Source organism: Seriola dumerili, unplaced genomic scaffold, assembly GCF_002260705.1.
Source record: "Seriola dumerili isolate Sdu_G_001 unplaced genomic scaffold, Sdu_1.0 BDQW01000331.1, whole genome shotgun sequence".
In the NCBI taxonomy this organism is placed as follows: domain Eukaryota; kingdom Metazoa; phylum Chordata; class Actinopteri; order Carangiformes; family Carangidae; genus Seriola; species Seriola dumerili.
Window position 1 is genome coordinate 523,329 of NW_019174586.1, and position 26,870 is coordinate 550,198.

The following is a 26,870-nucleotide window of genomic DNA, read 5'->3' on the forward strand; positions in this document are numbered from 1 at the left end:
CCAGGTAAGGCTTTATCATAACCTAGCTATGTATTAAAACTAAGTTTGCTGCTTCAAAAACATTTTTTTTATGTAAAAGATATATTTACACTGACTTTAGGCAACATGCCCGTCTGCCTCACTGAAAAAAAACAGGAAGACGGGCAGATCAGTGGTGCAGAGTTTAACATGATGCCAGACTTTTTAAACAGATTTCCAAACTGCTTCCATGAGAGATGTCAGGGCATGATATATCACTGGTTTACGTACTGCTGTGGGAGGGAAAACATAACGTCGTTTGAAATGTGTCGCACTGTGTGATCACGTAATGACAGTCTGCAATGACATCTGTAGTCCTAAGTTTATAAGGCGCACCGACAAAAGCTCTGAGGAGGGTGTGCAACTTGCAACTTTATAGAGACAAAGGCGTTTGCCTTTAAGATATTTCTTGTCTTTTCTATTCCTTCAAGAGAAACAACTTGATGAGATTTAGAGTTTTGCCTCTGTAACTCCCACCCACCTGCTGGTCTAATAAGAGGTTGATAGAGTTCTATCGATCTGGTCAGTGTGTGCATTCAGTCGAGGTCGAAGCTTTTCTATGGTGCTTTACGTGCCTAATGTCTGCGTCTTCTTGCCAATGTGACCATTTATTCCCTGTCTCCCACCTTTCTCCTGTCATTCCTATTGTTCATTGCCTCTCTCTGTTCCCTCTCTCTCTACAGAGCAAACCAGCAGTGCCCACAGAATCCATCCAACTCGTCATCCACAGGCAATTGGTCTCAGACTGATGTTTTGGAAGTAGCCAAAATAGTAAGGAGGTCATTAATGGAAGGACATTGAGAGCTTATAGCCTTATTGGATATTGAATTCCTGTCTCAACCTTCCACATACAAACTCTCTCACACTGCTGCACAAACACACACATTTATTTGGGTAAACAAAAGCTGGAAACATTCCTGCTTTCTACTGGATATAATCCTGCTGACGTTGGCTGATGTCATCGCTTGCCTCCATCCCGTTCAGCTCCTCAGGGGGCTGAGCCAACCTGCAGAGGAGTATGGGCAGGAGGGTGGCTGACCCAACCAATCCAGTGCCTGCACTGGGGGTTCCCCTGGCAGGGGGGCGATGGGGCCCGCTGTGCAGCGTCGGGGTGCAGACATCTCCCGGACTGCGGATTCTCCCCTCCATCAAACAACACGGCAGCCAGCCAAGCAACACACATCGCCCACTCACCGTGGCAACAGGCAAAACAACGACAGCAGAGACAGGGGGAGTTATCAGTAGTGACAGCAACAGTCTGCCAGTGTCCAAGGAGACATCTCAGAACGAGATCAACAGCCTGACACAGGACGACATGGGATCACAAGGGTCGGGCAGTGGAGTTTACTGCCAGATCAAAAGTATTCGGACAAACCCCAAGGACACAAGAGGTAAAAGGACAGCTCGGTATACAAATGGCAGTGTAGTAGCATCTGATGTGGTGGGAGGGGTTTGTACCGAGGCCACAGAAGGCAAGGAGCCGGCCCGTGAGAGGAGGAGGGTGCAGTCACTGCGCGGGGAGGGCCATCGCTCAGTGTTAAAGACGGGGAGCGTTTGTACGGCCGTGCACGCCACCCCACCTCGGCCCTGTCGAATGATGACGACTTCCCCGCCTCGCCTCTGTGGGACTTGTGGGAGGAGGCGATCACAGATTACACCGTGCACAGGCGCATGTCGCAGGAGGGTTGTCAATCAAATAACAGCCAGCCAGACTTTACCTAATCCGCCAAGGAAGCCGTCGGTGGCCCCCAGCCAGTCAAGAAAAGACTCTGCTCTGGACTCTCAGTCTTTCACCAAAAACACAGACACAGCAAACACCTCGTCAACAAAAACATCTCAAATACCGCAGCTGTCACACACTATACCAAAAACACACAGCTCACATTCCAACCACACATCACACGGTCAGAACAAAACAAGAGATTCAAAGCAGCAGACAAGGCCACATTCTGCAGACTTTACTCATTACAGGGACTCCGCCACACAAACAACAGACATACACAACACCACGGACAGGACCACAGCTACCACACACACACAACGAGCACACACACCATCTGCAGAGGTGACAGAACCGCATTCAACTGACCAACACAAGCATGATGAGGCTGAAATCAAGCACGCCGATGAACACACACACCAATACACAATAGTCCAAATCACTTCTAAGCCTCCAGCTTCTTCCCTTAACAGTGAATCAAAACCCAACAACACCCCACCTCTCCCTCCGAAAATCTCTCCTACAACCACTCGTTCCAAACCGAACACACCTGTAGCGCAAACCAAAAACACCCAGGAGACCACAAACACTCCCAAACGAATCGACAAATCTTCCGAGCGGATCAAACTCAAGGACTACACAAAACAGAAGAGCAAATCATTTGACGACCACACACTGCCTTGTAAGACTCATATGAAAGCACAATGTAATGGGGCTCCGGGAGGATTGCTGTTGGGTGGACACACAGGGAATGCTCCACGCGGGCTGGAGAGGCAGCTGCAGAGCGTGGAGGAGAACCTACTGTCCAATCAGGAGAAGATCAAGGTGCTTCTCAACGTCATTCAAGACCTGGAGAAGAGCAAGGCCCTCAGCGAAGGGTGAGAGAGGGGAGATAGGGGAGATGGGGGGCGATGGAGGAATATAAAAAGAAAAAAGAAAAAGAAAGAAAATGGATTACGATGTATGATGTTAGATACCAAGATAGAGAGCAAAAAGAGCGAGAGATGAAGCTCAGGGATATAGGAAAAACGATAAGAGGGGTAGAGGTGTTCACTTTAAGAGTGAAGTGCTTAGAGAGTGAGAGAGTTAGGTGGAGCGTAAAGAGAAGAAAGAGAGGGAGAAGTGTCACGGGAGTGCACAAGATTGAGAAGAGAATATATTTGAGGTTTTATAGCAATATATATACCGACAAGCTTTCAAGTCTGTGTAATAGATTTTAAATGTCAGGCCTGTGGAGAATTGCTGTAGTGTGTGTATGCGTGTGTGTGATCCTATTCTGTAGGGATGTGATACCTGCTAGCCTGTACTCAGTGTTTGCTGATCCTTATATCTCTTGTCCTTTTACGTTATATACCTTATAGGATATGCAGTCCCAGTGGTAACAGTTCTAAGAGATATCATACTGTCCACCAAAGCAAATTCCTGTTCTCTCTCTCCTGTGAATTCTTTTACTCTTAAATCCTCCTCTCCCGCCCCATATCCTCCGTTTCTCTTGTCTACATACGTCCCAGTTGGCTTTCCATACTCGCTCGCTATTTCAATCAACACCCTCCCCTTGATCTCAGGTTCTTCAACCCGCTTCAGGCTATTCATCCTTTCCTACAACTCCGCCCTCGCACCTTACTTTCCTCCAGTCATAATTAATACCTTTTATCTCTCTCTCCTCTTATCTTTCACTTCCTTGTATATACCGGGAATCACCTCTTCTTCCTCCATCCTCTGCCCTCTCACCGGTTTTTTGATTTTTCCCTTTTTCTGCCCTGGCTACATGTTCATTTATCTCCCCTGCTGTCATATGTTGGCTGTCACTCTGTTTAATTTTTCCCCTGCTTCTAGTGCTCCCCGGTCTTCACCTCCTCACCCTCCTCCTCCTCACAATGTCACCTTTACTGTCTATGGCTCTTCTCTTGTAGTTTCTACCATATTTCTTCCTCCCACCCTGAATGTCAGCCCCTTCGTTCACACGTGGCAGTCACTTCCTTTTCTCCTCCCGATAAACTAAAATCCATTCCTTAACCTCCTACCTCATCATTTCCAAAACAATAATGTTTCTACATCTCCATCTAAGCTCTTTCCACATGTTTTCACTCACTCCATCCCGCTCCTTCCTCCTCCTTTGTGTTCAGGGTTAACAGATGTCTCTAGCTCCAAACTAATCCCCTTCAGATTACCTTTGAGGAATGCAATTAATGTTTAAGCTGCACAATAAGGCTCCTAAAGTCAGTGTACACGTGGCCTTGCCCTGTGTGTGAGACTGTATAAGATTATGTATTCATATCCCTCAGTGTGTGTGTGTGTGTGTGCTTGCTGTGAGGATGCTAATGTGTGAGAAAAAGTGTAAAAGGGGTAAAAAGGCAGACTGAAGAGAAAGCGAGAGACAGAAAGAGAGTGCAATTGTGAGATAGAGAGAAAAAGACATAAAAGGAGAAAGAAAAGTAAAAGAAGCAGTAAGTAAGAGTATCTGTATGTGATGTTGTGACAGAAATGAAAGTACTCTAAGTGGGCTGCTGTGATAAAGGTCTCGGCTGAGCTAAAGGGTTTGTTACTGTGCTCAGCTCCTCGTTTTCTTTTTTCTCCTGAAGCAAATACTTGTCTCCTCTTGCTGTTGGTGTCTTTGATAAAGACCGGTAGGGGAGAAACACTGATGCCAGTCACACAGTCTCTCTCCATGTAATTAAAATGTCCATTTTATCTACATAAATCAGCTACTCTCATCGACACAGTTCAGTGCAGGGGCAGCCAAAATATCTTGGCAAAATAAAGTGTTTTAATTACGTGGCAGTCAGCATGAGCTTGTAAGATCTTTTTTTTATCCAATTTTGTTTTCCAACATCTCTGCACTGTTTCGAGCTGTGTAGTCTTCTTCCAACTTGATAACACGGTTTGCATGTGTAATCATACTTTTTTGTAATGCACATCAATTCTCAATACAATTACTTTCTTTTCTATTTTCACTGAATCCTTTGCATATAAAAATTTGTGCCATGTAATTTTGGCTCCCATCTAGACCTACCTAGACAGTCACTGCAAACAATGCTTAGCAACTGTTTTTACCTGCCTGGAATGCTAAACAGGCAGCTATTCACCCACTGGCACTATTCGACTGATGGTCTGGATAGTCCTGTTGGGGGTACATCACATGCACTAAACATCACATGGTATTTTGTGTCCTTTGACAACCCCCAGAGAACACACCTGCTGCTGCTGCTGCTGCTGCTGCTGCTGCTGCATTGAGTATGCGTAGGTGGAGAGAGCAGTAACAGTTGTGACATCAGCAGTCAAGAGAGCGAGACTCTTTCCAGTCGAGAAAAGCTCGGCCTGTTGTTTGTGCACATTTGGTATTTTGACCATTTTCTTCCACTACTACATCAAAAAATTCACAAAGACTTTGGTTTGGTGCGGCCTGATACCAAAACCAAATACACCAACAGTTGTTTAAATAATATTAAAAATATCAGGGTGGATGCTGCTTCTTTACGCAGGCTAAAACAAATGGTACATGCAGATAGTTACTGTCTACATGCACAGCTGTTCAATTAAACAACTTTTGTCAGTGTGTGTGAATGTTTTACATCTGTTGTTTCTACAGTCGCAGCTCATACAGAACTGGTCAGGACATTAACAACTGCCCCACCTGCCAAAAGACAGCCTGCATCATCTACAGGTAACCTGATCAAGATAATGAGCTTACTGCATTACATAACCCACCGGTGACAACTCATTCTTGCCGGGAACGTAATAAACAGACCTGAAACTTCTCTAGGAAAACCAAATGCCTTTTGTAGCTTTGAAAATATTCCATGTTGTATTGTTTTTTTCATCTTTTCCAGGTTTCATCACTTATTTAGCACACCTTGTTTTTTTGTTTTATTTTTCATTACCCTTTCTTCTTGGTATCCTGCCATCTCTGCCCTTTTCTTCCACTCTGATGAACTGTGAATTCTACTACACATACAATATATCTCTATTATATGTAAAAAAAATCAAGACTAAGAGTGATACCCCTCATGTATACTGAAATAAACATACTGTATTCTACAGATTAGAAGAGGATGCTCGCTCCAGGAAAGTTATTTACACATAAAAGAATCCTCTGTGCAAACAAGCAAAAATAATTCCGCGCCTAAATAATGTGTCTTTCCTGTTCCAGCTGTCTCTTGTCTGTGTGACCTAAATAAGTAATTACATTCTTAGATCCTCTGCAATTTACAGAGCTGCACCCACATAATCTCATACCACATATTGTAGTTGTAGTCCTCCCTTCACCTCCACCCCATCCTTCCCTTTCTCTCATCTTTTCATTATGTAAATCGTTCCACATGTACACCCCATGCCTGCTGAGCCTCTCTTTCTGTCATCTCTAACCTTCGATCAAACTGGCTTCCACTGTACAGCTGTGCCTCATTCTATCTGTCAATTGCCAAAGCTTTAATCGTATGTGCCCCAGTCCCACCACCCAACCTCCAACACCGCTCTTTCTCTCTGCTTTGCTCACACCAGCTGGAAACGTGGATTTTCAATATAGCAAATAGCATAGCCTCATGGAAATCGCAGACACAGAACAGAGAAGAAATATTTACTTTCTATAACTAGAATAATCTGGTATCAAAACCTCTTTTCTAGTCCAAAACTTTTCATGCGCATGTACCAGACCAAAGCTCGGCTTGAAGCTAACGCTGCTTGTTTACAATCGTATATAAAATCTCCTTTGCAGGCCACAGGGGATAAAGATACATTTTACACGGCCTCTATTCCAATTCTCCCTAACTCCCAAAGATACTCGCCTTCCGGCAGCCCCACATCTGCATCCCTCCTGTGTTTTTACTTTCTATCCCTCTGGTATTTCATCTGTACTACATTTCGGATACATCGAATCCAACTCCAACAGCCCTTTCCCCTCATCCCATCCTCTCCTCCCCTTGATCTTAATTAACACAGCAGGATCCTTAGCCCAGTAAGTTTTAATGAACACCAAAGGGAAATAAGTGCCACATGGAAGCGTACTCATGCACCTATACATACATATATATATATATATATATATATATATTTATACAGATATAAACACATGTAAATGAACACACACAAACTTTCCCTCACTTTACACAGTCACACGCATGCACACACACAAAGACAGGAACCACAAACTGAACGCATGGTCACACATACTCTGTTCAATGGAATATAGCATCACAGCTACGGCAGTAACAATTAATCAACTAATCAATTAGTTAATCTACAGACAGTTAAACAACAATTTTGATAATCATTCAAATCAATTATTAAGCAAAACTGGATTTCTGCACAGACTTCTGAAAAATAAATCTAAGCTCCGAGTCTATAGATTGGCAGTCTAAGAAACTGGACAGGAGGAAATAAATGTTTATGAGATATAAAGTACTTTTATTTTATTTTTTTACATTTAAACCTACTCTGATCTAAGACTGAACGTGTTGTGCAAAGAGACCAGTCATTAGACAGTAAAAAAACATTAATAACAGTAATTAAGATGCTATAATATTTATAAACATTAGAAATATAGAAATATTTCCAAAGTCCTTGAAATGAATGAGTTTCACATAATTTTTGGGCCTGCGGCTATTCTGATCTCAAGAGTATGTTGTTACTTCTCGCATCATTATAATCCCTCTTTGCTTTCCTGGCTCAACTTTCCCTTTGTTTTTTTGCACACATGCAAATATAATCATGTATACATACATGCTAATAGATCCAACAAAAAGGGAAAATCAGCTTTCATTAAACACATCTATGCACACATTTCATATGCGTACTCACCCACACACACTTATGCATACTGACAAACGAAAAAAATGAATATATTTCACGCTATGTGAGAGACTTTAACGACTTGGACAGATATGCAGAATCTACTCCCTAATCATATTTCTTCTCAAATATCAGTACAAGTTCCTTTACATACATTAAATGTGCGGAAAAGCACATTTTCAGCAGTCCATTTTGAAAAACGCACACAAAAGTCAAAAGTGCAAGAGCTGTATTTGGGCAGTAACCGCCTTATCAAACCCACAGAGAGGATTCTGGGTAAAGAGGATGGGAGATAGGGAAAGAAACTCACAAGCAGAGGATGAATTACGCGTGGGACTGAAACGTCCGTCCGAATGATTTGTGGTGAAAAAAGTGATTTTGATGTGGGCTGGCTGCCTGAAGATGTTTTGCCATTGCCAATTCTAATTAATCTGCATGGTGAGAGACAGGGGGGAGAGAAACTTTTGACAGCCCCTCTGTTTACCTCACAAAGTTTAAATGGCTCAGACACACACAGAGATGCATATGCAGGCATGTAAACACACCTAAAGTGTTCTCTCACTTCTTCTACTCTACTACGCATATACCTAAGCAGAGAAAAGAAATAATTTGTTAATCCTATCACACATCCACACACCTGAACCTAAACCTTTCCCCTGGCCACTACATGATTAACCTTAACCCTCACTTCAACAAAAAAAAAAAAATTAAAGGTTTAAATTTTTTCATAACAAGAACACAAAGTCATGCACAAACTTGCAAAGATGCTGAAGATGACAGCTTGCAGAACGAATTAAGAGCGGCTGCTTCTCCCGCTGTGCTATAATCCCATGAACAATAGTGAGAGAGGTAGATATGGGTAGAGAGGGGGAGAGAGGGAGACACAGAGGATTGAGAGAGGGGGAGGTTGAAACCTAGGGAAGTGTGTTGGCAAAGACACACTTGACATAGAAAAGTCCTCATTCTAAAACAGGAAAGACTCAAGATTGACTGAATGTGGGACAGGTGCACCACTTTATTATTTTAGATATATTTTGTGCCTGTATGCGAACAATATCTGTGTATGTGTAGTCATAGTACATCTCCTTTATCATTTATTCATGGCAGCCAGCCATCTCCCTTCCTTTGCGCCCGCCAGAGCTTTTACTTCCTCCTAAATTCACTGGTTTCCTCCATGCCTATGCTCTATCTCTGGGAGATGAGACCTTTCTGCCCTCCTCTCTCCACGTCTCTGGTGGCAGTCATCCTCTCCTCCTTTACCTCATTCTATATTTTTTCGTTCCTTCCTTTTTTTCTGCAGTGACCTATCTGACCTGTTTCATTAAAGCTCACCTTTCTTTCATTTATCCATCCCTCCATCTCCCAGAAAAGGTTCAGTTTCTTCCCTTTCTCTTCCCATAAGTCCCTGTACACTGCCCCCCCCCCACCCCCCCACTGAGCCGTGTGCTTGCTGTGGAAGATGCACACGTTGGCTGTCAGGGGAGCACATACATGTTTGTATAGCATGAGTGTGTATTTGAGTGTGTGTGTGTGTGTGTGTGTATGTTGGAATATTGGGATACAGGAGGAGGGGGGTAGTTGTCGTTGCTCTCCTTGCCTCATCATGTGGCTCATTAGCTCCAGATGCCAGACAGGCCCTATGCAGCTCCACCCCTAAACACACACACACACACACACACACACACACACACACACACACACACACACCACACACACACACACACACCACACACACCCCACCACACACACACACACACACACACACAACACACACACACACACACAACACACAAAACACACACACAAAACACTAAAAAGAAGAGAGAAACTCAAAGTCTACTACACTATGACCTGCAGCAGTGGGCACTTCAGAGAGATGGTGAGAGAAAGAGCGCAAGAGAGACGAGGGGGCGGTGGGGGTGGGGGTGAGAAAAGCATAGAAAAAAGAAAGCCAAGAGGTCTGCTTTGAACACATCACAGGAGCAAAAAAAAGTTCCTCCCTCGCTCCTTCCTTTAGCTCCTCCATTTTGCAAATGCTTCTCTCCTCAGCTATCCCTTCCTCTCCGCTTCTTTCCTGCTCTCTTTCTCATTCTCCTCCCACTTCTCTCATCTCACCAGCCTGTGATCTATTGGTGCATGAAGCACACAAGAATACTACGGATATGAAATGAGTTGAGGCCTGTGTGAAAGTAAGGGTGTGTGTGCATGTGTGTATGCATGCTGAAAGTGCATTAATCTAAGTTAAGAACACAACACGATTTTACATCTAAGCTTAAGTGCGACCTCTCTTTAAGGTGCTATAAGCATTTTGTGACGACATTTTAATGTCACTAAAACTCCTTCACTCACCTTTCTCTCAGTCCCTGTCTTTCTAATCTCTTTCTGCTCAGTAGACCTCCACTTGTCCTTGCATCCCTCTGCTCCTCTTCTCTCTCTCTACCCCCACATCTAATCTGCTTTTGTGAAAAATGAGCGGTACAAATGAATTTGACTTGATTTGACACTATCCCAACCTCTAAATCGTGCTCCTGCTACCTCTCCCTCCCTCATCCCTGTCTCCTTCCATATTAACTGCTCTCTCTCTCTCTTTCCTCCCCAGTGTGGAGCACGATTTCCGACAGCAGGAGGGACGCTTCCAAGGAGTTATGGAGGCCCTGGAGGGGGAGTATGATGTGCCTGCACCTACTCTGACCAAACCCATGCCAGCACCTTCCTCCACCGGCCGCCCCGGCACCAAGGCCCGTGTCAAGAAACTCCGCAAGAAGTGTTTCTGGTGGCTCTAAGCTTTGGGAAAATCACAACAGCCTTTTTGGGAAGGAGGTGCATACAGGTGTGGACTGTGTTTCAGGAGACTCAAAAAGTAAAGCATCTCTCTTGTGGTCATGTGGCTGTGTAGCATTTTTTTCTCAGCAGCATCTCTGTAAATTACACTTTCTCCACAGCAATCCATCCTCAGCTCTGACAAAATACACCAGGGATCAGTTAGAAAAAGAGGGAATGCACTACAGAAGGAAAGGAGAGCCAGAGGAGCTGCTGAGCTTTCCTCTCAGATCTGTTTGAGCGGGAGTTTCACGAAAAGATCATCATGATCTTCTCTGTGCGGGAGCCAGACTTTAGCGGCTAATTTGTGATTAAATTTTGACTAAGGGCGAGGATACTGTTTCCCATGACACTTGTGTAACAACGAGAAGAAGTGTTTGACACTTTGGATGACAGACAGGCGTTCTGTTTGTAACTTGGCTGACTGGCTGTCTAGACAGACGGATAGATAATGTATGATCGGATTTATGCCAAGATGGATTCACGTCTACAGCTGAGACTGAATCTTCACAACAATTTTGGCTAAATTACAGCAATAAGGAGGGGAACTGGAACTATTCGGAATACTGTGTCTTCGGATGGCTTGACAGCCAAAATTTCAATGTGGCAACAACTGAAGCGCTAAGAGGATATGAGCAGAAAACAAGCTGATGGGCTCTCTGGAAACAAAGAGACAGCACGCTGGATGGATATCAGGGTTTAGAGAGCACACTGGAGATTGTATAAAGAATATATTAAGAGACAATGTGATAGGCAGCTGATCAAAGACTGACAGGCTGTGTCAGCTAATTAAAAATTCTGTCACCATTGACTGACAGAGTGATTGATTCTCTCCTTTATTACCATCCAAAATGGAAGTGTTTTGCTGTAATCTCAATCTTGTTTCAAGGATTTTTACACCGACATGTGCATACAAATACATGCACAGAGGCACACACTTGCAGTCACTAATTCACACATATGGTAAACTCACAGAAACACAAGCAAGTATTCACACACACACACACACACACACACATACAGTGCACATTCAGTACATATGTGAACCAGTACAAACTAGGGGTAGACCAGCTATCAGTTCACTGCTAATGATTGGCGTGTAGTCATGCTGTATAAATGTATCGATATTTACAAAATCAGAGCCAATAAGGCACCAATTGAATCTGTTTGAATTACAGTGAAACTAGATGTTGATGTCTGGAGTTTTTCCTAATTCAACACTGCACAAATTGTGTGAAGGAACGCTCCATTGACATGCTACAGTGTGAAGAGCCCAAAGCCATCAGCTTTCATGTAATTAAGCACCAACCATCTGTGACTTTTTGCACCGTCACAGTGACGACATACAGAAAGTTACCTATAAACTAAAGAGAAAAACCAACAAGTTGTTTTGTTATTCCCCAGTAACAAACAATCCCTTGTTCACATTAAATATACAATAGGTCATTTCCATAGCTATATACTTGTTGTGTAGCATTCAGGCCATACCCTTACAGCTATCTATTTCATTAAGCTACAACTGGGCAACAAAAATCAATAAGAAAACTGACACTGCAAGCCTACACATCTTATCAAAATGTATAAAAGAAATCAGTATACTTCATCAGGTCAAGGTACAATATCCCATTTAAAATGCAATTTGTAATCAATAACCAATGTCCTTGCTAGATTATAACACAGTAAGTATTGGAAATGGCATTTTAAAACAAACTACATATTGGCAGACATGACTGCCAGAAATTAGAACAAAAAAAAATCTGTAAAATCCTGCACAGGTCTTTCCCTGTTGCAAACACACAAGACACACAGACACACACCAGTGCTTATGTCACAGCAGTTTAGAGTCTAACCACTAATCTCACGAGGGCCTACTTCAGCTGCTTGTGGGGACAAGTTGTTACCAATTAGTATTCTGGATGACACTACAGTGACTAATCAACAAATCTATATCCAAAAACACCCTGTCTCTGCATTTTTGTAAGCTGTCCCATAACAGTGTGTGAGCTCCCACGATGACCTTCTCTTCCTGATCTTCCTCTTGTATGTACAATAAAAGTGTGTATTTTAAACAGAATGCGCTGTTGTCGACATACTTTGTGTTTCAGAATGAAATTGCCCAGAGTTGGCTTTTTTACTAATCTGAGTTAAACAGCAGACAGTGAGACACGAGAGAAGATTCTGCAACGCTTGACCCATCCGTTTGAGGAAAGTCAGGCACGCTGCAGATCGCACATATGCAAAGTTGCATGTACTTACAATCAGAGCGTGCTCACGACCCATTGTGATGACAGTCCGGTTGATGATCCCCAGCAGAGACACGACAATGTCCTGGATATGTTGAAATGTTTCCCCCTGAGATAAACAGAGACAGAGAGCAGGGAAAAAGAGAGTGGCAGAGAGGGATGTAGACAAACAAAAGATTGTTAGATTTCCTCAAATGTAAATCGACACGAAGACATACAAACAAATGCAGAACAGCTCCTGTGCTATTGAAGCAGTGTCACTAATGTTGATGCTGCTTCCAGGGATGTCTCTGAACTTTTTCTCGACAGAACTTTGGAGACTCGTAAGGTTTTGTTTGTGCAGCCGCCGCCACCACCACCACCACCACCACCCCACCCCTCACATGAACTCTCCTCACTATGAAGACACAGTCCAAAGCTTCTCTTGGGTTCTGAAAGGATGCCTGATCAAATGAAAGAAGAAAGAGAATAGAGTTTTTCTGAATCTAAAATTTAAAGACTGTTCACTTTTCAGAAAATGAGCCTCACCAGAACATTCAGTTAATCATCTTCAGTGTGGACATTTGAACCGTAAAAGGCTTCTGACACGTGAATGTGGGTTTTTCTGTGCAAACCTGCTTTTATATTCCTATCGTTCCTTTCCCTTTTGAAGCCACTTTTCTGTCATGTTTCTCTTCCTCCATCTGCCCGGAGGGAAACAAAGGGGACACGATGTATTTAAGAGTCTGTCTGTCTTTGTGCTCAGACCCTTTCTGAATCAAATTACTGTTTCCTAGTTGTCATCTGCATGGCCAAGTGTTGGTATACATCACGGCTGGCACTTTAACTAAAGCCGGACCTGCTCTACATGCTTTGAGAGCCTTAACGCAGGAAGTGTGTGAGAGCTTTTTTCTGCATTTTTCTGCCATTTTGGTTGTTTCATCCAATGAAAGCAAAAGGAAATTGCAAACAGTGGATAATATTTGCTTTTGGAATGATATAGCCATATAAACAGGAGGCTTTGTTACAATATTCACCTGGTAATGAAGATAAAAGAAAATGTTTTCTTAAACCATTGTATATCTCATTTTATAATATAATCACAGTTTCCAATAATCCAATTAAGAACTAAACAATAATTAGCACTGGAGTTAATTGACACTCAGATATTGTGATATTTCAAATCAAATACCTCATTATCGATGATAATGCCGCGTGAGGATGACTATTGGTGTATTATGTTAAATTTAATAGTGAATATGATGACCTCAAATAACATGACCTCATATAATATGAAAATGCTTTCACTTTTATTGAAACGCAGTCTTAACACCCTGAAAAAATGACAACAGTTGTTAATATTATGATAACCATATTTCCAAATTTCTTTTCATATATATCTAAGGTTTATTTAATCAACCTAAATTTGCATTAATGTAACGTTCATCATGCAGCAAATGGGGAGGAAAAGAGCCTCAGGTAAAACAAAACATTTAAAGGTTTTGAATCAATATTGTAAATTGACTTTTAATGGCAAAACTATTTGAGATGTTGTTCTTATGTTTGATGACCTGTAAAGAGAAATGGGCTGTGAATAATGACACATAAACATAGGACAAAGACTCTCTAAGTAAAATAGGCACCTTTATAGTGACATAGCGCCATGTACACAGGAAAAACACAGACACAGACACACACACAGACACACACACAGATACACACACAGATACACACAGACACACACAGACACACACAGACACACACACTATGTTACAATGAAGCCGGTCAACAGAAGCTGACTCAGACTTGCCTCAGGGGTAGTAACTCAATAGTTACATCCAAACACACCTTAGCATTAATGCTGCTGGACATATTTGTGTATGCGCATGTGCTTGTTAGTGTGCCACCTTGTTAGCATAATGTGACCCAAATATGTGTGTGTGTGTGTGTGTGTGTGTGTGTGTGTGTGTGTGTGTGTGTGTGTACACCGTATATGTGCATGTCCTTGTATTAGCTGATCAGCAAAGCATAAAAAGGAGAGGGGAGGTCCAAAAATAGCAGAAGTAGGTAAAGAGGACTCAAGTTCAAAGTTTTAAACACACCGTGCTCTCCATCTGTGTGCTGTGTGTGACTGTGTGTGACTGTGTGTGACTGTGTGTGACTGTGTGGGTGCGTGTGTCCTGGCCTGATGGCAGATTATTTGAAGGGCTTCATAAGAATCAGGTAGGCATGATTAAACCATATTAAATGCACTGACTCAGAGCCACAAGACACAGGAAAGATAAACAACTGTGTGTGTCTTTTCTACCTCAGACTACCTCAAATTCAGACCTATGATTCAGACACACAGGCATGCACTCAGCTAGTTAGGTTGAGGCGCAGCTGTTGATTTTTGAATAAGCTTAAATCTTTCTGTCTCCTGGAGAGTTTCTCAGACAGCTGTCTCAGAACAGGAAGACGAGATGAGACCAAATGCTCCCTCTCTCTCTCCTGCAGAACAGACACACACAAGGAAGTCGATACTCTGGCCGTCTACTCCAAACCGTAGTTTAGGCTGGTTTATTAGTTCTACTGGCATCATGAAACAAAAAAGAAAAACAGAAAACATCGTTTTGGGGCTAGGGGAAAGAAGAAAGTGAGAAAGCTCTAGTGAGCCATGTCTCTCTGTCTTCCTCTGTTAGTATCCTCCCTTTATCACTCACACTCGCACAACCGCATACACACACAAAAGTTACTTATGAATTCAACACAAACTCTCCCAGAGACACTGGCATCTGTCTATCGCGTCATCTTCTCTACCATCTCTGTTTGTCTCTCTGCATCTATCTGTGAGGCAGCAACTTAGTCAGGCACCACCCAGAGAGGAGAAGAGCGATGGGTGAAAAACAATGGGAAAGAGGAGACAGAGGGTGTGGAGGTGAGCCCATCTCCTGTCACCTTTTCCTCAATGTTGTTTTTCTTACTTCTTCCACCTAACACCCCCTCCTCACTTCAAATTCAACACTGGTATCTCTCTATAGCTCCCTGTATTGTCTGTTTGTAAGATCCCTCCACCGTCATATTGTTTATGAAATAAACATTTTCCCCTCCGTCTGTTTAGCTTCTAGCTCTCAGCCATGCTTTCCTCTCCACTTTTTCTTCATCCTTCCTGCTAGGCCATGAGAAGTTTTCACCTCTGGCCTTTTCTGCTCTTGTTTTTTTTTTTTCTTCTGACAAGTTTAAAAACTAGACCTCCCCATTTTGCTTTTTGACCAGATAACTTGTGCATGTGTGTGCGTGTGCGTGTGTGTGTGTGCGTGTGTGTGTCATTGGCAAACAAGAGTGTCTGGGTTTTAGAAAAAGCTGTGCAGCGTGAAGAGCGGCGGTGGAGTCAAGGCCGTTTTAAGCTCTACTACTCTATGTGGACTCTTGCAGCACAAACACACTAGATGATATAGATAAGTGTGTTCATGTGTGTGTTTTTCTTTGACTGCACTTGAATAAACACATTTAGATTCAGAAGTAAGGGCCAATTAGTAATACAAGCTTTGCGCTACTAGTCTGAATGTAAACATCATCCAATAGCAGACATTAGTCCTCATGTAGTTTGATATAAAACCTGTATGATGCTGCACGTCACAGGCTTTATAGTTTGTACATGGCTGTATGTGTAACTGTCACGTCCTTGTGACAATGTACCACTGCCTGCTTTTGTTTTTACACTGACGCAAACTCATCTCACTGTATTCACTCCACTCCATTCATTACTCCTCTCTCTTCTCTCACAGTCTCTCTTTGCTTGGCTCACGCTTCATTAGTGCTATCCAAATAAATAGAGCTGAAAAAAGCCATACCTTCACTTCAAAGACTCAGCAGGCTGTCAACAACTTGCAGTAGCAATTAAAAAGCCCTCGGCTGGATACTGGTGTTGTATTTGTTGTGTGTACATGTGTGTGTGTGTCCATATTAAAGATGTTTAGTTCGGGATCTAACTGGATTTTGTTTCAACAGACTAACATGCAGCAACACGCGTGAAGCAAAATCAATTCAGTTGTAATTGGTAACGGGCTGCTTCATTGCATGACTGTGTAACTGAAGATGAAACTGCTTAAGGCTATTCACTATACTCTTTAGGAGACAAGTTCCACTGGGGTGGCACAGAGCTCAAGGGTAGTTCAAATTCATTCTGTGATGCTAGAAAGATAAAGGAAATGCCTTCTAATATGTGGGTTTAAAAAAAAAGGTTCCCTTGCGTTTTCCCAATATAAATGCTTTGTAAGAAGGAGGTATTGTGTTGTTTCAGTGCAAATGATTGATACTTCAATCACTCACCAGCTTCTGTTAATTGGTCTGCCTGAACTGTCAGCACCGAGTGTACATTATTACTATCATTATATCAGTTGTGTGGCTGTTTTCATTTTTACCAGACCTGTTCATCTTTTTGTATTTGCAGACTGTGTCTAAAATGAACTCTAAACTGTTGCTGCTGCTGTTGCAGGATGAGTCACTTGAGTTACGCCTCAAGTGACCACTTAGGATGTGATTTTGTTTCCTGCTGACATTTGATTGTGTCTGTGGGAGACTGCAACTGCCATTAAAAAAAGGGACATAAAGAAAGATTTCAGCAATACCGGGAATGTTGGAAACTACAAAGGGCTGCGATTATTTGCACACAGGCTAAAACTAAACAGAAGAACTCTAAATGAAAGAAGCTGGAAAGAAATAAGAAAAATGAGGGGACACTGGAGAGAGAGAGAAAGAACAACTTGGCATTTTGCCTTAGTCGGAGGCTGTGGTTGGTTGTGCTATTTGCAATAACATGGAACATGTATGGTGGTCAAAGACCGAATGTGAAAATGATCACCATTACACTTTATAAAGTAACATCCACATGTGGCCAAAGCGATCAGATCTCACTATGTTCTCAATGCATTTATCACGATGCATATTTCAGTGTGTAGTTCACAGCTGTCCATGTTGAAACAATCCAGCAGAATGCAGTTACATGACAAAGTGTCTGTGTCTGCAGATTCTGTGTGTTTTACTAAAAAGGGTTGCCGTGTGTCTCACCACATTGTTCCTGCTGAGCACCTCCAGAATGTTGTTGAGTAGCTCCAGGCTATTTCTCCTCTCATCATGAGGCCCGTCGGCCATAGTGGACAGTGCCGTGTTCAACTCCCGTAGCATCATGGGTAACAACACATCGCGGCACTCTGAAGAAACAAAAGCACACAAGGTCAGAGATGAATGGTTTAATAAGCAGACACACAATAATAAAACAGGCGGATTTTTTTTTTTTTTCGACTGAAGAAAGAAAACTTTCAAGTCTGTATAATAAATTGGATAGCGTGAGACAGCGCCTGCGAGAGTGATGTTTTATTCACTTCTTTTAGGGAAAGCCTTTAGACATAAGACGTTTAAAAACAAACATCAAAAGGCAAAACATCAAGATTTACTGTAATGTGTTTCCTCTCTGAAAAACCTTTCAGAACCTAAACCCCGGACCTTCATGTAAATTGTTGCAGCACCTGTGGAGACAGCTGCACCCACACGGCTATGAGTAATGATGCCACTGCATCCTGATGAAGAAATTCATCCCTAACCCCAGACTGCACAATGGAGTGATATCAATCAAGTGTCTATTTATACTTCCATGCAAGTCTGCAGCTGTCTGTCAACCACACAGTCAACACATCAATCACCGCTGCGTAACGTTTTCTCTTTCCCATCTCTGATTGATATCTCATTTTTTAATTCATGTGGTATTTTGCACATGTAATGCATCATCAGTAATTACATTAATACCTGTACATGAAGCTGTATTTCATACGAGTTACACCTGGTGCTCAACCATTCTATAAATCCTTTATGGATTTTAAAGGTTCAGAACTCCTCTCTGGGGATTGTCCAAAGTCATTCTGGGAATTATAGGAAATCACTGAAGGACTATAGCAAAGAGTACTGTAGGTTGAAGTTAAGTGAAAGCAGACCTGTGTAAGGGGAAGGATTATGTGAGCATCTTTCATAAGCAGTGAAAAATCACTTCCTGAAATCTAAACCCTCTACCAATAATATTCAAGACTGGATTTTTTCTTCATATTTTCTAAAGCTTTTTTGAATGTGCCATTGTTCTCAAATGTTATCTGCTATTCAGTAATAAGGTTGACATTGGGAGAGTGCCACTAGGCAACCATATGACGAAAAAAATTTGCTTCCCACACATGGTGACTAAGTATAATGATTTTAATATTATCGTTTTATGGCGCTTTGGGTGGGAGTTCCTTCTTTTGAACACGAAAACAAATAAAACTGATGTAATCTCAACAGGTGTCTGGGCAATGAACAATATGGGAAAAACTAAAATGAAGGAATGAAAGCCAAATGTGACTCAGCAGTTCAACAGAATGTCTGAGCTCTTAAAAAGAGTCTTTCTTGGATGTTTTCCAAAGTACACCATAAACTTGCACATGATTTGATGATTGTGTTTATTTATCATCCTACAATATTCTAAATGGACCGACAAGGAAGACCTTTAAAAACAGTCATTGCTCTCAGCAGTAAGCCTAATTAAACTTCAAGTGTTTCAGGTTTTTCTAAGTTTATTTTCATGCAAAACTTACAGAGAGAAAGTTAAGGCTTCCCACGGGGCTGAAATAAATGCAGAAGTAAACCCTCCATATGCTTGATAAAAAACTTTTAAAACTTTTGACTTTATTGAGAAATTGTTGACAACTATGCTGCTGAAACTATGTAATGTTTTATCATTTGATGATTTAGTAATGAGACTGGTAATTTGATAAAGCACGCTCTGACAGAAAATTCAAACTGATTTTTAAGGAAGCCAATCTTTTAAAATTGTCATCTGCTATTGTTTAGAAGTCACCAAAGCTGTGGCCAAAACAACAGACACAGTTATAGTCCAAGGTTACAGTGAATCGATTCAACACTGTTAAGGACGTTGGTTCAGATTATGTTTAAGTCCAATACTGAAAGCAATAAACATTTACTGTGTCTCCACACCACTCAAAATACTTTATGTACAGCAAGCTTTCCTGAAAATATTTCTAACTATAGCAGAACTATTTCCATGGAAATTTAGTAATGCTAATGTTAGCTAGCAGACGTAATTAGCATAAACAACCTAACTTGTCAAACAGGTCCCATTTACACAATTTGGCCAAGCTGTCTTTGGATAATGGATCACACTCAAGGTCAAGTATAAATGTTTAACTGTCAATACAAATGACATACTACGCACTTACAAACATGTATAAGAAAACTTGGATTGCAGTGTGCTCCAACATTAACTGATTATTCTTATTTTTTTACTTCTTCTATCTTGACCTCTCCCTCTTCTTCCTTCTCCATCTTTCTGCCCTCCCCAACCTCCCTCACCCCATCCCTCTCCTGTAGCCGCAGGTAGACGGAGCCCATTAAAAGCTCATTTGGGCTGATGCTCGTTAGTTCCATTATTAACTGAGTCAAGCCTACACGCCTGCTGAGTGGGCCCTCATCACAACGCTCACTCCATCACACAAACATGCAGAGAGGACAGGGGGGGATGAAAGATGAAAAGAGAGAGAGAGGGGGGAAACACATGAGTCACAAAATGCCCTCAATGAGAAATGGAGGGAGGAGAAGGAGGAGGAGATGGAGGAGGGGCCTGCACAGGTAGAGCAAATCTAACCAGAAGAGGAGGAAGTTTAAAAGAGACGCTAGGAAAAGTTGGATGACAACCAGAAGGTGTATCTGAGTGCCATGCGATTAAAAGTTATTTATCATAACTGATAATGAAAAATTTCTGAATTTGTCAGAATGAAACAAGATGACACAGGGAGGCCTCCTGCTCTCTGCCCTTTAGAGAGGTAGAAAATGGTGTTTTAGATGCTGCCGGCTTTGTATTTTAGTGGAAGCCCTGCTAAACCTGTTTAATCCATCAAAGCAGAAACTCATCATCTTTTGTCCTTTCAGATAGAGAAAACAATGGGCTGTTTTATAGCAGTATTGTTGTGTGCGCAAGCTCCAGAATTAATCCATCTGCCTTCCGGGGGCTGGATGTACCATTAAACCTGTGGAGGGGACGTGCCCTGGTGAAATGACCCCACAGACACCTGCTTCTTTATTTCTATTGATTTAAGAAATAAACCCATCTGATATGTCTGGGTGCAACATGTACAAGGGGAGGAAAAGTAAAAATAGAGAGCAGGTAGGAGGGGGGTTGAAAGGGTATCCTGTTCTGTGATACACTGTGTGCTTTTTGTTTTTACTGTGTCAGGAGCCAGGCATAATCAAAACATTACCACGACAGCAAGTTTCAAGGTCTATGCCAACCCTGACCCTTTGTGAATATGCAGGAAGATGGAGCAATACATTTACTGAAGCTGCACTCACTGCGCACTGAGTAGTTTGAGTAGAAAATTAACATTTATGAACATCAAGGGCTTGACAGTCTACCCTTCCTGTGAGGAGTTTTACATGGGAACAGAAGTTAAAGATAAGTCTAAGGTGCAGTTGCTTTGTAGATATAAGCTTTTTCTTTATTGTACATGTTAGGCATGATATCATTTTGTCTATTTATCCTCTCAGCCCACACACAAAGTGCTGCCTTCATTGAAAAATGAGGGAGAGAAAAAAAAATCAATGACGCATAATACAGAGTTGTTGGACAAAAAACCCCCAAAGAGAAACTGAAACTTTTATTAATTTTCTTTTTTTCATTGGGGTTATTTTCTAAATAAAGAAAACTTTCAGCAACAGACAGGAAGCAGACATCCTCAGACTTTATGTAATGTACTACAGCTACAAATTCATTGTCCACAGTGACAATCTGTTTGGCTCTGGTTGCACTTTCTAGCCTGCTGACGCTAGTAGACTCTATTTTTCACAAATTTGAATAGTGATGGAAAAACAAACCGAGTCTTGTGCTTTATTTGAAGACACTCTATATAACCTGTGCTCTTCTGGGATTTTATGTATGCAGAGTAAAACACCTTTAATTTAGTCAGCAGCTACTTCTCATCTTAAAATTCAGAAAACATAAGAAACCATGAGCATCCTAATTGCTTGCTCATCTCTGGCATCCTTCTACTTATCAAGATCTGTCAGGGTGTGTAACGTCTGTTTTGATTTTACTTAGGTTTCGCCTTCCCTTCAAATGGCCTCTGGATCTCCTGAATATGAGCATCAAAAATGATGAAGTACAGGCTGCCCCAGTAATGCTCCTCCACACTCTGTGGTTCATAGTCTCCAGTAACTGATGTGGAACAGCACCTTTAACTTTTTGCAGGTATTTCTAAGTTCCTTGCCTGGCCTAGAATAACATCAGGAATGTTAATATCTACTGCTCCAGCCTGAATGGAAGATTTCTCAGAGACGCTTTTGAACTGCACCATGGTCCTGAGGGCTTTCAGTCTTGTAAGAACACCAGCTACAATGGCGTGCAGCTTCCAGGTCTGGGTCATTCTTTAAGAAGACATCTGAAATCATTGCTATTTCAAGGAATTAGTGTTCTGGGGCACTACACTGTGGCTGACCGTACACTCCAACCCCTGTCAAGAAATCTGTGCATGTTTGTACCAACAGAGGGATATGGTAAAAAAAATTCCTTCCACAAATGAGTAAGTTCTCTTCTTTTCTAAAAAAAAAAACAAAAAAACAAAAAAACAAAGATGCCTCCTCACAGCGGATCACATCAGTGGTCCAATTAAACATGATGGATGCCTCCTGCATTTCTTCTTAGACTTTTTCAAAACAGATATTGTCCTCAGATGTGCTCTTGCACATGTTGTGAGTGGAGCCAACTGAGGTTATTTTAGTAGGATTTTTCTTGACTGAGTCACAATAAACCTTGGAGTACTATCAAACTGGCTGAGTAGTTTCACTATCTGTGCAAATTTGCCCTCATTTGAGCTATGACAATTATCAATGTGAAAAGCAGTGGCCTGCTGAAAATACAATTGATACCTTGGCACAAATGCTAGATCTAATATATCTGTTTGTCCTACTGGTGGCTGTCTTTCCCTCTTGTGTTTGTCTCACTGTCTATATCTGTTATTTCTATTATTGTGGCCCCTGGTCCTTTTTGTAAAATGCAATCTCCATTTTCTCCATCTCAATCTTTTGCCTGTAGTTTTCCATCTTGTATTCTTTTTACTCTTTACTCTTTGACCCTCTACATGTCCTTCCACACCTTTCCTCTTGATTCACACTTCTTGTCTTTCTGTCACAACAACTGATAGTACTATTCTCTCCCTCATCATTCAGTTTCTCCAACTCACCATTTCAGGTAAAACATACTGCCCTAGAATTTTTTCATATCTTGATGCATCAATAACTTGCTGATCCAACCAATCAACGGTGGTGTGTCATCGCAAGTTGTGTATCTCATCTTCCCAGTGAATATGGAACAGTGCTATATGTGCTATGTGCTCTGGACCTACTCCAGCTTGAGCCTCTCAGACAGAACTTCCTTTCGGGCTGCATACAAATCCTGCATCCTTCACTCGGATTGGCAGAGTCTAACCCCAGTCATGGCCCTAATCCTATAACCTTAAACCATTTTTTCAGGTCTGTTTGGTGGAGCTTTGTTACGAAGCAGCCTAAAGGGAGGATCTGCCGGAGAAGCTCAACTAAGGTTTGGGATGTGTATCTGTGTGAGAAAGAAGGAATTTTAACCGATTCAGCATTTTTCCAGCTGTTGATATGACGTATGTAAAAAAAAATAATTAAACATAAAATTTACAAGCTGTTGGACAGGACAAAGTTTGGCATAAACACACACACTTTTCTATGTAAACTTGTGTTTCTATGTTTCACTTGCCTGTATGATTTAGTTGCATGTTGTATGTTATAGCCTGCGGTGCAACAGTGCAGTAAATCAATTCAGCCATGCTGTGGAAGAAAGCTTCACCAACACACACACTCACACACAAATGGAAATCAAGGTCTTGGGGCAAAACATCAGGATGCATTTTTACTTTTTCTCATCTAGCCTTCACTTTGTGCAGACATACACTCTTGTTCAAAGAAATAGAAATACACACAGGTGCTGACGCACACCGCACAACATATTCAAAACCCATACCAACACAGCTTCAAGTACTCATCTATATTCAATTCAAAATGTCTATTTATTCTTGGCGTAATCTCAGCCTTTGATTATTAATACCAATGTGTGTCTATGTGCCCGAGTGTGAATTGTCCTTTTTTGTGTCTGATTTGGTGCTTCATCACTATTGCATGTGTACGAGCTGGAATCTCTTTGTGCCTGTGTGAGGGTGCGGGTGTGTTTGGGTTACCAAGTCTGTGAGAGTAGACTGCCGCCAGTGCTGGCAAGCCACCACACAGACAGCAGCTTTGATGGCTCAGCAGCCAGCTCATCCCTTCTCTGTTCCATTTTTTCATTTGACAGCCAAGCACAATAAACTATAGCACATGATAATGAGATGCAATCTCAGTTTCTAAGAGGCATGTAAATCTGTGGTGTCTTCCTCTTTCTCTCCATCCCTCTCTGTTCCCTCTCTTTGGTTGTCGTCCCTTGCTTTTGGGAAGATAGAGTGATAGAAAAGATGATAATGAGGAGGTTCGGAGGCGCAATGACAAGTAAATCTTCTGCGCTGCGAGGGGGGTTGGGACCAAGCCAACTGTCTCCCTGCTTGCTGATGACTAAATGTCTCTCTCAGCAGGTTTTTCATTTCTCCATGTCACTGTGGATGTCTCCTCTCATCCACTCTCCCTCCATCTTTCATTTGTCTTCCTCCCTCCTTGCTCACTCCTTCCCTTGCCCCATCTTTAAACCCCATCTGTTATAAAGCCCTACATTTTCTGTTTGTATTTTGGTTGTGCCTATATGTCCACACTTCTCTCTCTCTCTTTTTTTAATTTTTTTTTTTAAAATAAATCGCTGGTTCAATCTGACATGTATGGTGTGTAAAAGCAAGAAAGCTGTCTCAAAGTCATTTAGTAGGATAATATTTTTTTTATACAGAAAAGCATAAAACTCTTTTGCCTGTGTGAATGAGTGCTCTCCATAAAGTATAGGCCAATAAGTTACAGATGATAGAGTGCACTAGTGACTGATGGTGATATAGAGTGGCAATGATGTCTGAAAGTGCATTTTTCACTGCAAGTTTTGCTATGACGCTGATAAAACCTGGCACAGAACAAATACTGTCAGCAAAAGCACAAAGTAAACACAATCACAGTAAAGGCTGCTGTCTTGAGTATAATTGCTCTCTTCATGTTTCTCTTTCTCTTCAAGCATACTACTGTTCACATGCGCACACATACACATACATACACACACACATACACACACACAAACAGACCAAAACTTGCCATAACAAGAAATTGAGGACAGAACTGGGCTTGTTTGTCATGTTTACCACTAAAACAAAAATTTGTTGCAAAGATAACAAGTACTAGATACTACTGATACTGTTCAGATAATCCCTTGTTTGTTTGTTGAGTGTTCTTTTCAGATGCTGCTGAAAGAGGCTTTATTTATTTTACCCTGTGTTTTCAAATGGTGTATAAATTATCTCTTTCTCTTTTTTCCACCTGTCTTAGTCACTCTCTATGAGTCACCCACTAATTACCAGCCCTCATCTCAGCCTTCCTCCTCCGCTCCATCTTCCACATGAATATTAAATTGATTGACCAATTACTCTGTTGGTAGTTTTAGCTGGTTGGTACAGCGTTTTGATCAATTTGACCGCAGCAAATCAATGGTGGATGAATGCCTTGCGGTGAACCATTTCACTGCTTTGACTGATAGGCAGACTTATCCCCAGTGTTTTCTAATAGGAGAGTAATATATCACGAAGCTGCTGTCGCTGGTTAAGCCTGTATCTGAACTCAGCTTTTAAATTCTTTTTGTATTTGTTCAGATTTAATAGGCTGCAAATCTTTATTCTTTTCATATTATTATATCATCTCCGATCTACTCTACTGTTGCAATAATTTGTCACAATATTTTCAATGACATGCAATTCACCTGTTATCACTGCTGTTGGATAATGACCCACAGTCCCAAAGGGGATCATTAGGATTTAAACCGTCCCAGAAATGTTAATTTGCTGTATCCTTAGAAACCAGCTATTGACAGCAGCAAGCTGTTCTGTCAGGTTGCTCCTGTCTGTAGTTAACATTAAAGCATCTGTACCAAACAAATGAATGGCTAAGTGTGTTGGTACACTGACCGTTACGTCCCTCCACTGTCCTTGTTTGTATTCATTTTCCAATGAGCTCACCCCACAGACACAAGCATGGATCAGAATATAAATTCGATGGAGGGAGAGTGTGAGACAGAGGCAGTTCCCAAAATGATTAAACTCCATTCACTTTGCTCCATTAGTCTCATCCATCCTGCTCTTATTCTACTGTTTTATCCACAACCTCCCAAACTGCCGCTCTGAATGAGAGCAACTTCTACCTTCTCCCTCTCTTTCTCTCATTAACCCTGTGGAGCCATCAACCCACAGCACGACAGTCAGCATAGCTATTTTGGGTCAGCGTGTACAACAACAGTTAAAAATCATTTGTGGCAGATGGCTCCTCTGCTGTCAAACACCCAAATATACACACACACACACACACACACACACACACACACACACACACACACACACACACACACACACACACACACACACACACACACACACACACACACACACACACACACAATTTACATTCATAATTCTCTGACAGGTACAGTAAGCAGTTTTTGCTGGGTGTTCATGAGGATGATCTCACTGTATTTACAGTGAGATGTGACATAAACCTGAAGAGAAGAGAAGAGAAGAGGTTCACAGTAAACAAATATACTTCTCTTCACAAGGAGCAGAGTGGAGCAGAACAGAGAGCAGCCTGCGGGGACATGGCAGCCGTATGACTATTATGTTTTTTATGATTCACAAGCCTGTCTCTTAATACGTCTGTATAACTAATGATATAGCATATGGGCACATGGACACTTACTGGATCACCAAGCAATCTGTTACACACACGCACACTCACACACACACTCACACACCCTGAGCTGCTGTAAAGCTGACAGCTTTGACATTATAGCTCAACCAGCTGCTTTGGGAATGGCTAGAAGGAATACACGACAAACACAGGTTTATTGTGGCGCATGCAAACACTTGCTTACCCTCAGGGTAACCTTCACACGTGAATCACATACCATCTTTACACCATCAAAAACACTGGCCTTTTATATCTGCTTTTAAAGAGAAAATGTAATTGAAGTGAGCTATTAACACAGCATAATCTTATACTTAAGACCACTTTCGGCTTTTGGTGTCAGTCATATCTTTGTC

At 41.7% G+C, this 26,870-nt stretch overlaps 1 protein-coding gene across 1 annotated transcript in view; it reads right to left on the minus strand.

The window, feature by feature from the left end:
• The window catches only part of dock2 (dedicator of cytokinesis 2), a 95,773-nt gene that overhangs the window by 37,513 nt on the left and 31,390 nt on the right, over nucleotides 1-26,870 (minus strand). Inside the window, exons 25-26 of the mRNA XM_022759889.1 lie at nucleotides 17,617-17,759; nucleotides 12,602-12,697 (exon numbers count right to left, since the gene is read on the minus strand). Coding sequence (XP_022615610.1) covers nucleotides 12,602-12,697; nucleotides 17,617-17,759 — 239 coding nt within the window. The remainder of the gene's footprint in view (nucleotides 1-12,601; nucleotides 12,698-17,616; nucleotides 17,760-26,870) is intronic.